The 16,860-nt window shown below is 47.5% G+C and overlaps 1 protein-coding gene across 1 annotated transcript; it reads right to left on the bottom strand.

Annotated features, from left to right (window-relative positions):
* Positions 1–4,144: 4,144 nt before the first annotated feature.
* Positions 4,145–16,473, bottom strand: pptc7b (protein phosphatase targeting COQ7 b). Its single transcript, XM_080842187.1, has 6 exons — positions 15,930–16,473; positions 11,945–12,124; positions 9,402–9,600; positions 5,634–5,757; positions 4,965–5,094; positions 4,145–4,663 (listed from the first exon to the last, which is right to left on the bottom strand). The coding sequence occupies exons 1-6, from the start codon at positions 16,129–16,131 to the stop codon at positions 4,605–4,607; spliced, it is 894 nt and encodes a 297-aa protein (XP_080698313.1). The 5' UTR covers positions 16,132–16,473; the 3' UTR covers positions 4,145–4,604.
* Positions 16,474–16,860: the final 387 nt, after the last annotated feature.

Genomic DNA, 16,860 nt, shown 5'->3' with positions numbered 1-16,860 from the left:
ATTTAGGCTCAGTGCCTGGTATTGTGCTTTGAAGCCTATCGTGCACGTGGCACCCAGCTGCTAATGGGTAATGCGTGACCAACAGGCAGGCTTATTTTGGTTTTTTTTGTATTGGTTAAATCTTTTGGGATAAAATGTGGAATAACCTGATTCTACGGAAACGCATAAGGGTCACGGCTGCTATTGTTGAGCTGCTTTTGTGTCCCCTCGCGATATTTTTTAGGTTCCAACAAATATGTTTTGCGCTTCCTCGACAGTATTCCTAGATACATTAAATGTATTGCGAGACGACGCAAAAGTATGGGAAATGCAAATATTGCTTATTTAAAAAAAAAATCATCCCCGTGACCCTTAAGTGGCTCCATAAAATTCAGCAGGCTATTTGTTATAAATAACAGCCACGTGATGTACAAACTGTAATGGGAATGCCATAGAGAGAGCCCCCATCATTTATCGTAATCAGTTTATACACTTATGATCTATTTTAAGCTTAGGAGAGGAGAATGCTCACTAGCTGAAGGGTGTTAGGTTACATTCATGCAATGCGTGTGTTGCTGAAGTAGGCTCATTTACTGAAAGTTTCACTAAATCATCGCTGACCTTTTGTCTCCACAACTTCATCACGACCACTGGCTAATCAATCAAGTTCATAATCTTCATCCTCTCACACCGTGGGCCCGCTAAAGATTTACATGCTGACGTGGCCTAGAAGGCCATTGCGGCTACACATTTATCTTATCACTGATAGGGCCGCCAGTCATCAAAAGATATTTTTGACCGCAGGTTATCAGTAGATCATTTTAACCACAGAACAAAGATAGCGGTTCAGTAGAGGTGATCTGCAAGTGCACTGGAAGACTGAGTTCACTCTCTTTGATCATTACTGATTTAAATATATTATAGATTTAAATAGTACATGTTATACTATACATCAAATACAATTTCTAAATGTTAGTATCAATATATTCACACTGGTATCCCCAGCCATTCCACCTGTCACTTCTTTTGATCTCGTTCATCAAAGGGGCCGATCCATGATCCATATAACACACTGCATAGTTGTGTTCATAAGAACTGTCAACACAACACACTCACAATTTTTTAGTATAAATACTATATTTCTTTTATTTAAATATTTTACAACTTTTGAAAACATATTTACAGAAACTATTCTTGCATTGTCACACACTGTACACACAAAAAGTGTAGTTCTCATTCGAAACATACATCAGCTTGGAGAGACCACTCATCTTGACTGCAAAAGCACCATCAAAGACAGAAAAAGACAAAGACAGACAGACAGTCAGACAGAGACAGAGAACAGTGTGTGGGACCAGGTCCTGACAAGACAAGCCAACTCTGCCATACACAGCCTCTTGACCAGGATAGTCTCGGTTAGTTAATGTTTCCTTAAGGCAAGTCCTGGTTGTACGAGTACGCCCTCCCCACCCATCACAATGGAACACGTATTTTGGAAACAATGGTGGGGTGGGGGGATGGGGGGGGGGGGGGGGGGGGGGGGGGGGGTTTAATAAAAACACCATTTAGCGGCTTAATACCAGTTATTCGGTATTCAGCTGCTAAAGGTCTTGGCTGAGGAAAATCAGGTTTTTAAGAACCATGATGCCATTTTTGAGGGCTCCTTTGATTCTGTGAAGATGTAGCGGAGGCTCTGTAGCATTGAGATGGCTGAGACTACCAGCAACAGATACTCAGTGAGAGGCAGTGTAGCATTGAGATGGCTGAGACTACCAGCAACAGATACTCAGTGAGAGGCAGTGTAGCATTGAGATGGCTGAGACTACCAGCAACAGATACAGAAGTTAGAGGCAGTGTAGCATTGAGATGGGGGAGTCTACCAGCAACAGATACAGAAGCGAGCCAACGTATAACCAGCCCAGACAAACACCATGCAACAAGAGAGCCCAAAACAGATGATTTACCAAGATTGAAAAAAAAAAAAAAATTCTGTGTCTAAAAACACACACCCAAACACACAAAGTGTATTGTTACATCTATGGTATTGTCATGCCAACAATTAAACTGTCCGCTTGCTTGATTTGTGTTCCATGTCCTTGTACATATAGTCAGTACAGTGACGCCATGTTTTTCTCACATAACAGTAACTCACATTTCCAAGACAACAGGGACTGTCATTTTGAAAGACGCCTTGGACATGCTGTTTGTTATGGCTTTCCTACTTTGGTTTTCTTTAAAGAAACATGGCCTGCAATGAGGTTACACACGACTTCTGGCGCACGCTCACACACACACACACACACACACACACACACACACACACACACACACACACACACACACACACACAGTTATAGTGGTCCGGGGACCTGGTCACCAGAGCCATACACGTGTAAGTCACCACTTTTCTGGTAACAACTGTGTTTGAGGCACGTGGACGAGGATCTGGTCACTATTTTTAATTTTTTTACCATTTCCCCCTTAAAACATCTCTGACCATTATACATACAAGTCTAATTTAGCCTCACTGTCCAACTTTACACACACACAGACACAGACACACAGTTGCTGAATCAGATTACTTAATGGCAAATAAATCAGCTAAGCATACAACCAAATGACTTGTGGTTGCCATGTTGTGTGACAATACTGCTTTGTGTTTCCCAAAAGAAATGTGGACTCCATCTTGGTCACGCTTACATTCTAACTTGAGCTTAAATGGCGAGAACAGTTGGGAGAGAAATGTGACCGAAGAGTCAAACCAGAACCCACTGAATACAGTAACAGTCTGATGGAGCTCCAGTGTTAATGACAGACCCTATTCCCCCTTAAACACACACACACGCACATACGCACGCACACGCACACACACACACACGCGCACAGACAGAATTATTTAACAACCAAGGGTAACCCTAACCCACATAAATAATCCATATAGACCCACTTGTAGTTTCATGTAAAAAGCAGCATGTGAACTTTCTCTAGAATGAGCCTAGAGCCGAAACAAACAAAAAAAATAACAAAAAGAATTGTTAAAAATCCCTTCACACAAACATCACTCTCTCGCGGAGCAGGTGTTGTTTAGCCATCCGAACTAACCAAAATGGCTGCACGTGCTCGTGCCCTGAGCCGACCACCCAAAACAGAAGCATACATCTACCACACTTTTTCTTTTAAGGAAGTACACTACGAAATACAAAAATAAAACCTCTGACTTTCAATCCATGGCTATCTGAACACTTTTTTTTATTTCTTTTCTTTTCTTTTATTTATTCCCTCCCGGAGACCAGCTTCACCCCTTGTGCGTTTGTGTAACCTGATCAAGAAGAGGGGCGGGGCAGGGCAGTAGAAACACAATATCTGACTGGCAACTTTCAAAGACTAAGATGCCAAACGCAACCCCCATACACTTCCCCAAGCACAAGCGTCCCTGTGTGTGTGTGTGTGTGTGTGTGTGTGTGTCTGGTAGGGTTTACGCCTCCCCCTCTTCCCAATGCAAACTCCGAAACACTGAAACTGAAACACTGCGGCCCACTGTCCAGCCACTCGAACCCTGAACTACAACATTCACACACTAAATGCAGAAAATCATTTTTTTTTTAAAAATGGAAACGGCCCTTTAACCAGAAGAGGCTCAAATCAAAGCAGCGGACTCAAGCGCTTTGCTTCGACTACATTAAACCCAACACATGCGCCCTACACCTTGCAAACCTCCTGTGCACCATCAGACTCCACCGCCATCGCCCCTAAGCACCAGTGGCGCCCCTCGCCTAGACTAGCCCTGGGTGGCACTGACCTCACACACACTCCCATTAGCCACAGGCAGTAACGCCCTGGACACACACATCCACCAAATGGACCCACGCATCTAAACAATCAACAACATCAACATCGCAGCATGAGAGACAACAGACATCCTTCATTTTCCTTCTCAAACAAACAAAAAGGCATTTAGCCACATATTTCTGCACCAACCCCCCCCCATAAAGCCCCTTTTTGTCTGATTCGGACCCAGTTCCATTCCCAGAACAGCACCACGGACACACACACACACACACACACACACACACACACACACCTCACAGATCATGAGTCACACCGAGGACAGCTGCACCTCCACTTCCTCTTCTTCCTCTTCTCCCTCTTCCTCTTCCTCTTCTTCTTCTTTTGTTTTGATGTTTTCAGTGTTGACACTCTGGTGACCAAATGATGATCTCTGTGCCAGTGAGTCTCACAGCCCGTGTCTGCATTGCCTGGTGCAGGGCGGGAAGACTTCCAATTCAGAGGCCATTTCTGTGTGTGTGTGTGTGTGTGTGTGTGTGTGTGTGTGTGTGTGTGTGTGTGTGAGTGAGATGACCACCAGAATGACTCCAGAGAGAGCAGTGCAAGAGAGGGGGGGCAGGGGGTGGTTGTCTTGGGCGTGGCGTGGCGTGGCGTGGGGGTTCAGAAGAGCAGGGTGGGCAGTCGGAAGACTCGGGCCTTGAGGTGGAGCAGCACCATAGAGAATTCCCACGCAGAAACAATCACACACACACATACACACACACACACACACAGACACGCGCCGCAAACACACACACACACACACACACACACACGCCACACACACGCCACACACATGCTCAGTCAGTGTACTCTGCCACTATAGAGAGGAGCACCGTGATGTCATCTGGCTTTCCTCCTGCAGAAAAACACCAGGCCAAAATTAAGAATTAATAAACATATACATAAATCACATTTATTTACACACACATACACAGGCTTACATTAAATCAACCCTTCCTAGGAACTGAACCTGTATCCTTAAATTGCTGTTGTAGTATAAGGGCAGCATGAAGCCAACTACAGCTGAAGCACTGGTACAGATCAGACTGAATAAGGTCATCTGAGAGTGGCCGAGTCAGCCAGAGGTCAGCCGGAGGTCAGCCGGAGGTCGCCCAAACAGCGTGGGCTCCAGGTGGTGGAGGCAGGGGCCAACTCACCTCGTACATTCAGGCCGTTGTCACAGGCAAACTGGGCGAAGGGAGACATGTAGTTGGGGTCGTACGCCAGCTCGTGGGCCTGCTCGGCAATGCTGCGCGCAGTCTGCTGGATGCTGTCGTAGTTGGTGTTCTGGAAGAGAGAAATAAGTGCGTTATGATAAGCAGCGCTTGGAATCATTTACAGCTTATCATTGGGTGCCAGATTTCAGCCTGAGTGTGTGAGTATGTGTGAGTGGTTGTGTTTCCCTTGCATGCATAGAAATGGTCACATGAATGCATCTATATAATGTCGAATACTATGTGAGTGTGTGTGTGTGTGTGTGTGTGTGTGTGTGTGTGTGGTGTACACTACAGGCAGCCATGCATTTTTAAGGCGTGCATGCTGAATGTTGAGTGTTAAGTGTATGTGCCATTGGAGACTCTGATCTCACCTTGAGCATCTTGAATGCATCAATATACTATATGTGTGTGTGTGTGTGTGTGTGTGTGTGTGTGTGTGTGTGTGTGTGTGTGTGTGTGTGTGTGTGTGTGTGTCTGTGTGTGTCTGTCTGCGTGTCTGTGTCATTGGAGATGCTGCTTTCACCTTGAGCTTCTTGAATGTATCTATATACTAGGTGTGTGTGTGTGTGTGTGTGTGTGTGTGTGTGTCATTGGAGACGCTGTTCTCACCTTGAGCTTCTTGAGTTCTTGAAGAATCATGTAGTCGGGCATGTTGTCAAAGAGCCCGTCAGTGGCCGTCAGGATGATGTCACCCAGCTGCACGTCGAAAGATGAGCTGTCTGCCGCCTCGGGGCTACGGAGAAATCAGAGGATTTGTTTCATTATTTGTATCATTTTATTATTTAGTTATTTTATTCTTCTTTTAAATCTATTTTCATTTCTTTAAGCCTATGTTTGTCTTTGGAAGGTTGATTTGACAGGCTAAAATGTGTAAAGCGCTAAAACCCTGTGTTGGATTCACAGTGGAGCACACACACCCACTAAAACCCTGTGTTGGAGTTGAACACACACACCCACTAAAACCCTGTGTTGGAGTTGGACACACTCACCCACTAAAACCCTGTGTTGGATTCACAGTTAAACACACACACCCTGACAATGAAACCAGATCTCCCTTTGAGCTGCTCAAAGTCGCCGCATGAGTAAGTGTTCAGATGGCATGATGACTTATACCAATGTCTACACCTATTTTTCTATTTTTGGCCTTTAATCGTTAGTTTTTAGTGAAGAGTGGGACAGGAAATGAGAGGGAGAAGAGGTGGGGAGTGGACAGGAGAAATGACATCAGGCCGGAATCGAACCTGTGTCCTCCATGTGCATCAAGCCCGAATTTGTTTGGGGCTACTGGTGGCGCCACAGTGCCCCCCCCCCCCCTACTACTCCTATTCTCTGATTTATATCAGATTTGCTTCCTTGAGTAGGAAGCCATTTGCAGCCCTGTTGTGAAAATAGGGGATCATGCCACAACCTCAGACTGCACTTAAGAGAGGAGACTGACAGGTGGCGCCAGTGCTTTCTGAGGATTGACCAAATGGCCTTTAGGGCTGAGTGGACAGAAGAAGACTATGGCTGCGGTGGGATAGTCTGTCCTATCGTCTTTTCCCTCGACCTCGATGGAAAACGTCATGAGGTCAAGGAAAAATGTGAAGTAGAATTCATAAGGACTTAGTAAAGGACAACCACGACGCTAAGAGAATCTGTCTGCACTTACACTAATAAGGAGAAGTCAGATGTTATTGATATTGATTGTATGTATATTGATCAGTTGTTGAGTGTTTGGAGAGTGGGTTGTCGATTCCGAAGCAAAAAAAAAAGACCAGCCGAACGAGTCTTTCTTAAATCCACGAAAAGTTAAAAACAACAATAAAACATCAAACTCATTAGGACATGACAGAGAATTGCCCGTTACCTCTGGCTTTCACTACGGTTCATGCCAGTAACTGAATTATCTGTGAGATGTTTGGAGGTAGGAGTGTGGGGGTGTATGGACCAAGAATTGGAAAGTTGGAGGGGTTTAGAGTGTGGGGGTTGGAGGGGAGAGGGGGTGAGAGGGTGAGGCGGTGAGGGGGGTTGGAGGGGAGAGGGGGTGAGAGGGTGAGGCGGTGAGGGGAGAGGGGGTGTGGGGGGTTGGAGGGGAGAGGGGGTGAGAGGGTGAGGCGGTGAGGGGAGAGGGGGTTGGAGGGGAGAGGGGGTGAGAGGGTGAGGCGGTGAGGGGAGAGAGGAGAGGGGGTGAGAGGGTGAGGCGGTGAGGGGTGTGGGGGTTGGAGGGGAGAGGGGGTGAGGCGGTGAGGGGAGAGGGGGTGTAGGGGTTGGAGGGGAGAGGGGGTGAGGGGAGAGGGGGTGAGGCGGTTAGGGGAGAGGGGGTGTAGGGGTTGGAGGGGAGAGGGGGTGAGGGGAGAGGGGGTGAGGCGGTGAGGGGAGAGGGGGTGTAGGGGTTGGAGGGGAGAGGGGGTGAGGGGAGAGGGGGTGAGGCGGTGAGGGGAGAGGGGGTGTAGGGGTTGGAGGGGAGAGGGGGTGAGGGGAGAGGGGGTGAGGCGGTGAGGGGAGAGGGGGTGTAGGGGTTGGAGGGGGGATAGGGGGTGAGAGGGTGAGGCGGTGAGGGATCATGTGGGAGCGGAGAGCTGAGATGTCTGGACCTGGGCCCGGTTGAAGCCCCTGGACGACACCCAAAGGCCACAGTCCAGGACCTGGAGGACAGCCATCGGCGTGCCGCCGCAACACCGGGTGTGTTTCAGTCTAATCCTTCAGCCGTACACCTCGCACCCACACACACACACGCCCAGGCACACAGGCACACACACACACACACACACACACACACACACACACACACACACGCCCAGACATACACACGGGGCCGGTTCTCAAAACGGTCACCTACTTTCCAGTAATGGAACATACTTAACCGCTGCCAATGTCACAGGTAATTCCAATTCCGAATCCCATGTACGAAAAACACAAGCATTTCAGAAGAATTTCCAAATGAAACCCTGGCATGCCTATTAGATTGCGAGAGCCCAGAGGTCAAGTATGCAGTTTAAACTAGAAGCAGTACTTTTTGCATCCTTTTTGCCCAACTTTAATTTCGGGTGTGTGTGTGTGAGTGTGTGTGTGTGTGTATGTGTGTGTCTAAGTGTGTGTGTTTGTGTGTGTGTGTGAGTGTGTGTTTCTGAGGAGAGAAAAATACATCAAGTAGTGTAGGACCTGTCCAGGAACGGCGAGTATCTATGACTACATATGGGACCTATGCAGTTATTGTGTAGTGTAGCAAGGGACCAAATATGTGTCACCGAAGTTCTAAAAAAAGGACTGCTTGATTGAAGGTGTCTCATGAAGGTGGTAAAACAGAACGTCCTCCAAAAGGTTGAGCCACCAAAATAAAACATAAAATGGTCTGAAGTAAATTTAGAAAGTGCACGGAAAGCTCGAATTGTCGAGCGCTTCCAACTTTAAAGAGCAAGAGGAGGGAGAAAAAAAAAGTGAAAAACAAAGGATGGGATTGGCTGTGCTGTCCCCTAAGAGCCCACCCTTGGTCTGTGATTGGAGCACTGCATCCATCCCTGTGTTTCTGTGTGTGCGTATGTGTGTGTGTCTGTCTGTGAGCATGTGTTTTTGTGTGTGTGTGTGTGTGTGTGCTTGGGCATGTGTGTGTGTCTGTGTGAGCATATGTGTCTGTGTGAGCATATGTGTCTGTGTGAGCATGTGTGTGTGCGTGTGTGTGTGTGTGTGTGTGCGTGTGCGTGCGTGTGTGTTGGCAAGCCCTGGGGAATAAGGGGCTGGCATCACATGGCCCTGCTACTCCTGAATAGTTTTCCATGAAAAAACACAGGATCTACCAAACACATGGGGTGTGCACGGACAAGGAGGGAAAAGGAAAGGAAGGAGAGAGGGAGGGGGAGTAGGGAGAGAGGGGGGGGGGGGGGGGGGTAAGGAGAGAGGGAAGAGAAGTTAGCCATGTGGATGTTTCAGTACCAAGTGTTCCACTCCCCACAAGGACTCAAGCAGGAGGTCAAGCAACTCAAGCATGGACAGACAAAGAGTGAGATTTACAAGCAAGAGACACGCAATGGGAGCGATCCTGACTCCTGACCGACACCAATCCCTTGCCATGATGCGGTGCTAAATCGGTCTTTTACAAACCCAACGAAGCAGCTATGGAAGTGTATTTTACCTTTATATACACACCATTACGTGAATAAGTATTTACAAAAGCTTTCTGAAAGATAATAAGACAGATTTCTTAATGGGTGACCTGAGTGTGATGGGTTTGAGTGTAAAAGGTTGTTACCAGCTTCAAATAAACAGCAAATTCAGTTGTAACGGTTAAAACAGCTGAATGCAGAGTTCAAAAGGGGTCACAAACAGACCATTAGTGACACCTGGCACACACACACACACACACACACACACACACACACACACACACACGAGCCTCACCTGTCACTCAGAACCACACCCTCAGCCCCGGGCGGTGCTATGGACAGCTGGAAGGGCGTGTTGAAGTAGTGCTGCTGCTCGTCCGAGCGGTGAACCACCTCTCCCCCGCGCACCACCAGGAAGCCCGAGTCGCCAAGGTTACAGGTGTGCAGCCGATGCCTCCGCTGGTCCAGCACAACGATGCAGGCTGTACTGCTCCCTGCGAGGAGAGAGAGAGAGAGAGAGAGAGAGAGAGAGAGAGAGAGAGAGAAAGGAGAGAGAGAGAGAGTGAGTTGATGAGGCCCAATGAAGGGACAAATTATCCTACAATGTGTCACTTTAATGCTGCATTAAAACATTAATAGAGGGGACGTCAGGGCTGTCACAACAAGACAAACCGTCCTCCCACATACCAGCAGGCCCGATCACCTTCCCTCCCTGCCCCCCCACATACACACACACACACACACACACACACACACACACACACACACACACACACACACACACACACACACACACACACACACACACACACACACACACACACACACACACACACACACACACACACACACACACACACACACACACACACACACACACACACACACACACACAGCGGGCCCGATCCCCTTCCCTGCCTGCCACACGGCAAACCTTCCAAGCAGGCGACCGGTCACCCACTGACCTTTCAGCAACGGCCGCCAAAAATAAACGAGGCCGAACTTTCGGCGCAAACAGCCCAGTTAAAAGGCTGGCATGGGTATCATGGAAAACAGCCATGCCGTCAGACTCAGAGAGAAGTTCCACCTCCTCTCCTGGAGCGACTCCACATGTGTCCGAGCCCTCTGGGACTGACGGCACAGGTCGTTTCACTTAATGGTCGTGTTCTTATGTGTGTGTGTGTGTGTGTGTGTGTGTGTGTGTGTGTGTAAAGGGAGATGGGAACAGGCTAACGAGGGCACCTGAGATGCTTTCGTTTGACTTAATTTTAGGCTCCAGAACCACACGGAAGCAAGCGGAGGGGAAAGGCCTTTAGCGAGGAGAGAAGAGAGAAGCAGGCGGGGGAAAGACCTGGAGTGAGGAGAGAAGGAAGAGGAGGAAGAGGAGGGGAAAAGCCTGTAGTGAGGAGAGAAGGAAGAGGAGGGGAAAGGCCTGGAGTGAGGAGAGAAGGAAGAGGAGGAAGAGGAGGGGAAAGGCCTGGAGTGAGGAGAGAAGGAAGAGGAGGAAGAGGAGGGGAAAAGCCTGTAGTGAGGAGAGAAGGAAGCGGAGAGAAGGAAGCGGAGGGGAAAGGCCTGGAGTGAGGAGAGAAGGAAGCGGAGAGAAGGAAGCGGAGGGGAAAGGCCTGGAGTGAGGAGAGAAGGAAGCGGAGAGAAGGAAGCGGAGGGGAAAGGCCTGGAGTGAGGAGAGAAGGAAGCGGAGAGAAGGAAGCGGAGGGGAAAGGCCTGGAGTGAGGAGAGAAGGAAGCGGAGAGAAGGAAGCGGAGAGAAGGAAGCGGAGGGGAAAGGCCTGAAGTGAGGAGAGAAGCAGGCGGGGGAAAAGACCTGTAGGGAGGGGAGAAGGACACGCTGCAGGAGGGGGCAGGGATGTCCTCACGACAGGGGGCCTGTGTCTCATCCTGCAGCTGCTAGCTCTATTTATTTATTTATTTATTTATTGTGTGTGTGTGTGTGTGTGTGTGTAGTGTGTGTGTGTGTGTGTGTGTGTGTGTGTGTGTGTGTGTGTGTGTGTGTGTGTGTGTGTATGAGTGGCATGTCTGTATGGTCTACTAGGTTCTGCAGGTTTCCTTAAAAACAGCTGTGTTTGTGTGTAGATACACCGGTAGGTGTGTGTGTGAATGTGTGTGTGTGTGTGTGTGTGGAGAAGTGTAGGTGTGGTTGGAAATGCCGACCTCCAGAAAGGAGTGTGTGAGCTACAGTGCTCAGCAAGCAATGTCACCCTCTGCTCAGGAGAAAGGAAAGGCGAGTGGACATATAAAGGATGCTTCAGACAGGCAGAGAAATGGTGATATGGTGTGTGACTGGGCATAGCTTTCTTCTTATGCCACAGCTCATAGTTTTTAAAAGCAGAGGTTGTGTGTCTGACGGTGTTGTGGGTCTGAGAGTGTTGTGTTGTGTGTCTGAGGGTGTTGTGGGTCTGAGAATGATGTGCGTCTGAGAGTCTTGAGGGTCTAAGAGTGTGTACGAATCTCTCCAGGCAAGGATACTGGATCTGTCTGCAGCTCACTGTGGCAAACAGTGTTTTGAAGTCTATGTATATGCGCAAGTGACTCACTGAACAGGATTCTCTGCAGCGCCTGTCTGTTCGTGTCTGTGCGAGACTCGTCTGTGTCTGTGTCTGTGTCTGTGTCTGTGTCTGTGTCTGTGTCTGTGTCTGTGTCTGTGTCTGTGTCTGTGTCTGTGTCTGTGCGAGACTCATATCTGTGTGTCTGTGTGTCTGTGTGTCTGTTTGTCTGTGTCTGTTTGTCTGTGTGTGTGTGTGTGTGTGTGTGTGTGTGTGTGTGTGTGTGTGTGTGTGTGTGCATGTCTGTGTGTGTGTGTGTGTGTGTGTGTAAGACTCACCAAGCAGGGGCACTTTGTTCTGCAGCAGCTCGTAGTAGGCAGAGTTGAGGATGCCCACGGGGTTGCTGGGGGTGAAGCGGCCCTCCCTGACCAGCCGCTCGCACGTCTTCATGAGGGTGGCAGAGAACTGGGACGGGTCCACCCCGTAGTCCCTCCAGCCCCCGACGCCGTCCGCCACGCCTGAGGGAAGAACGGAGACGGATGAGCGTGTGTGTCTGTGTGTGTGTGTGTGTGTGTGCCTGTTCTGCCACTCCTGAGGGAAGAAAGGAGACAGCGATGGATGAGCAGCGTTGTTATTGTTGTGCTCTATTTACGCTGCCGACGCGTCTAGCCTCTAAATGTTATCTTTTTAGAATTCACTTATGTATCGTTTCTCCATTGCAGCATAGGCCACTTCTGGTAGGCAAATCACCATCACCATGGGAACAGTGGTGTGTGCACCAATCATATGTTTGTGGTATTAATGCCAGCGTGCCCTCTGGCTGATCTGTGCATACGCAGGAGGTCTTTGCCCGCTTTAGAACAACATTTTGGCACACCCTTTTCCCCTGACCACTCCACCTCAACGCTTTTAAAGATGTGAATACCTCAGAGATAGTCCTGCATTAACAGCAAGTACTTCACTCCCTCACTCACTCGGAAGGCCTGGACGGACCTGCCCTGCCCGGCAGTGCGCTGATAAGAGCACAGTTCACCCTGCATGCTTCCCGAGATTGGAAGAGCAGCAGCTGTTCTTGATGGAAGCCAGTGACCTCCAGTGACCTTCGTGGGAACTACAGAGCCAACTATAGCCCAAACGCTCGCCTCAGCTGACTGGGTGAGGTGGGGGTGGGGTGGAGATTTGGGGGGGGGGGGGGTCAGCTATGTCATATTGTGACTGGGACAGCCACTACTGGAGTGAACACGAGGAGAGGTGTCAGTTCTCTGGTCCTGACCCCAACAACGGCCGTTGGTGTACCTCCTTCGTGTGTCATGATTTAAAGCTTTGCCCTTTCAAGCGAAAGAACAAAAAATAAACATAAAGCCTTATGAAACTTTAATTTGTGTGCAACGTTAAGGCTTCTCTCTTACAGACACAGATGCCTGTCTGCCTGCCTGTCTGCCTGCCTGTCTGTCTGCCTGTCTGTCTGTCTGCTTGTCAAACACACACAAGGCAATCTACTTGTGGAGCGTCCCATCTCAAAGTAACAAAACTACAGGAGCCAATAGGGCGATCACTAATACGACATGGATATCTGTAGAGTGCTACAAAGGCCTTGGGTTAGACTTCAAAAGATCAAATAGATTTATAGTCTATTTGAACTTTGAATTTTAAGTGTCTGTGCAGCAAACACATTATGCGCACTAGCTCAAAAGGCAGACGCCAACAAGAAGAGCCTCAGGTGGTATTGTCAACTGCCATCATCTGAGGTTTGATTAACAGTTGGGATTGCCACGCGTGACCCCCTGAAGTGTTAAGCTTATATTTGTCTTCCTAGGTGTTTGACGTTCAGTTTTGTTGATCCTGTAAACAGGAAAACAGTCCTTTCAGATTTTGCATGTGACGTCATGTCACTAAACCTGGGAATAAAGTCAGGGTGGGAAAAACACACCATCCATCAGCCACTACTATACACTTTTTGGTTTGAGTCACATCAATGTCGGCCAACCGCACCCACTGCCACTGTATTGCCGTACACCTACTCTACCCAATACCCTATGCTAGCATTTATGTACAATATACATTATTGCCTCCACCGAAATGTTTCTCTGTCCCTACATCCCCTACCCCTGTAACAGTAACCCTATTGCCACAGTAATCTGGTCTTGTCTGTATCATGTATTTACCACCAGATGTATGTACACATATGTCCAGTGACCAAATGCTGGCTGTGTATTGCCCCTGTTGCTTCCTTTCCCCTTCTGCCACACTACCCTTCCCCTTCCCCCCTTCCCCCTGTCCCACCTTCCTGTCTCCACCCGGCCGACCTCAAGCAGATGGGTCCCCCCTTATGTGCCGTGGTTCTGCTTAAGGTTTCTTCCTGCCTAACAGGGAGTTTTTCCTTGCCCCTGTTGCCGTTGTGCATGCACTAAGGGGGTTCAGGCTCTGGGCTCTGTTAAGCGCCGAGAGGCAATTGTGTTGTCATGGCGCTATACAAATAAAATTGAATTGAATTGAAATGTATGTTTGCTTATTTGTAGCAAAAGAATGCCTGTATAGTTCACCCTGCTAATCATATTTGGCTAATTTTACACCTACATTAAACAAAAAGAACCGGGGATGGTTAACTATTATAAATAGGTGTCAGAGGTGAACTCAAGATTCTGACAAAGCAACCAGGTCTGGTCTGTTCATTTATTTCTTCCGCTTACAGCCCAGGATCCTAGTCCAGACAGCTTTGGATAACCTCCCGCGGAGCAGTTAACAATCTTATAAAGATTGGATTGACTGGGGCAGTCACCTTGGTTACGTTAATAGAAATGACATTCCCTTTAACGTCTGTACTACCTGGAAAAAAAAAAAGTATATGTAAAAAAAAAAGTATATTTATAATTTCTTGATCTCTGGCCAAAAGGTTTGAGTGCCTTTAACACTTACAATATTGGAGGGTATTCCGCTTTGGTAGCGTCGCAGGCTCGTTAAAAAATGTTTGATCATTGGGGTTCTACTTTCGCCTGCACACACACAATAGAAAAAGCCGGGCGAACAGCTGGGTGACCACATGTCGTGCGGTTTCCAATACACTATGCAGCCGCGCCGGACTATACAAAACAAAATTTAGTTCGAAGAGGTTTTCAACTATTTCAACTTTATTATAACACCTGGCATCAACTGAATTCATAAGAAGTTAAACCATGTGACAAATGCTCGATTATTTTGCAGATATTGTGATTTCTCAAATACCTAGCAGTTAGAAGTATGAGTCTGGAGGTGATAAACAAATAACACACGTAGGCCTACATTACCTATAATCTAAACTGTAGACTAAATGGAGGACTATCCTCCACTTTTTTTTTTTACAGGGACGAGTTCATTTCCCCATCGCTTTGTTTTGTCAACTTCACACAACAAGAAGGTGTTTTAAGGACAAAGGCTTTCCCATGCGGAACAGCGACAAACAGGCGTAAATTGGTAACGCGTTAGCCACAATGGCTAGCAACATGGCCGCCTCCATGCGCAACCATTCTGACCTTTAAAGAACTCCGGCAAAATTACACGTAATTACCAAAACACTAAAAGAAATGGCGGTTAAGACTTCTTATATTTACTGTCACTTGACACTGACAAAGCTGAACATGTATCTACATTCACATACATACGTTGTTACATGACCACATAATACAATAGGTTGACTCAGTTCGTTTCGTGGAGTCAGGTTACGTTAAGTGCATTTTAACAAAAATGAATTCCTCACAAAAATGCCATGATGTTTTGTTTGTGTTTCTTTTGTAATTGAGTATAGAGTCGATTACATTGAACATGTGATCACACTAGCAAGATCACTAAGCACCTCTGGTTGTGCTGGCTGGGGGGGGTCGTTCTGGACTCTTTCTAGGTAAAAGGTCACATCCAAATACTCCCTACTCACGGCTATGGTGTTCGCTGATTTTCTCAACAAAAGAACATTCTGACATTCTTATTTCGTGTTTTCATTTGCCAGCCTGTTATGTCGATCAAGTATGCAACTGTTTTTGGTTTTGTCTTGTTTCTTCAAACTACGTGCCGATAAGGTGAACTCGGGTCAGGTAGACAGTCACACCTTACATACACAACCTAGCTTGCGGGTACATCAGTGTGCGTCTCTGCATGCTTTAACCCATGAAGGTCATGCAATGAAAACATGCCACAGGAAAGTTGGTATCAGACTATAGATAAGCATCGCTTGGATACTGACACATTTGTGCTCTATAGCACTTATAAAATAAATAACGTTAAAAAGTTATATAAAGGTAATGCAAAGAGAAGCATACATTAACTTGTTGTTACCCTACAGGCATAACTTACCCAAAACATCCACAGATTTGTGTCGAGCGATGAAGCAGGCATCATCGCCGTAGCACATCCCTTTCTTCAAGATCCCCTTACGAAAGTCCTTTCCGAATCCACAGCTAGCTGTGATGAGGCTGTAATCCCGACCATCAGTTTGGGAAAGTCCGCCCAGGACAGCCCTGGCAACAATTCTGCCATAAGAGAGTACGGATAACATTCCCCAATTCGAGATCGAGCAAGTCTACTTGCCGACCCCAACACTTCCCAGCTGTCCGAGCCTGTGGCCACTCAGTTGTCCAACATGCGTGTGCTCTTGGCCAAGAAGTGTAGCGAGCTAGTCGTCTCTACTCTGCACACGGAAGGAGATAAATGAAGCGTCCACCGTCCTATTTAGCGATTAAGAGAAAATAACGTCTCTGTAAACCAAAACACAACATTTAAAGTCGCAGCCTATTTAGGTTTTGGCAGACTTCACAGACGCGATTCCTCCATGTCGCTCCATCCTACCAGGCATCATCGTTTCCACTCACGAGCCTACACAACAAAACCCCACCGGTTTGCGGAGAAGCAAAGATCGGGTCTCGTGACTTGGTGTACTGACGTCAGGACCTAGTGGCTACGTAATTCGGGCTTTCCCTAAAAGGACATTCAGCATGTTTCTGCATCAGAGACCCAAGTGGCTGTCACCCAAGTGGTCGCAGAGGACCTTTCACAGTCATTGGAGTTGGTCCATTTTTTTGCACCTTGTTCGACGTCATACATACCTATAGTGTATTTCCCTTTAGTCGTCAACATTTTGCTGTGTGTAATTTTGATGTAAAAATAAAGAATGTATTCATGTTTAAAACTGTCAATGTCAGGACTTTAAGTGAGAGGCGTCGAGACTATGTTTACATCTGTTTTGATTCTTCAGGTTATGGAGGTGAAAATGTACAAAGAAGTAAAA

The sequence above is a fragment of the Sprattus sprattus genome, assembly GCF_963457725.1.
Source record: "Sprattus sprattus genome assembly, chromosome: 7".
NCBI classification, from domain to species: domain Eukaryota; kingdom Metazoa; phylum Chordata; class Actinopteri; order Clupeiformes; family Clupeidae; genus Sprattus; species Sprattus sprattus.
This window is presented reverse-complemented; position numbering and strand designations above follow the sequence as displayed.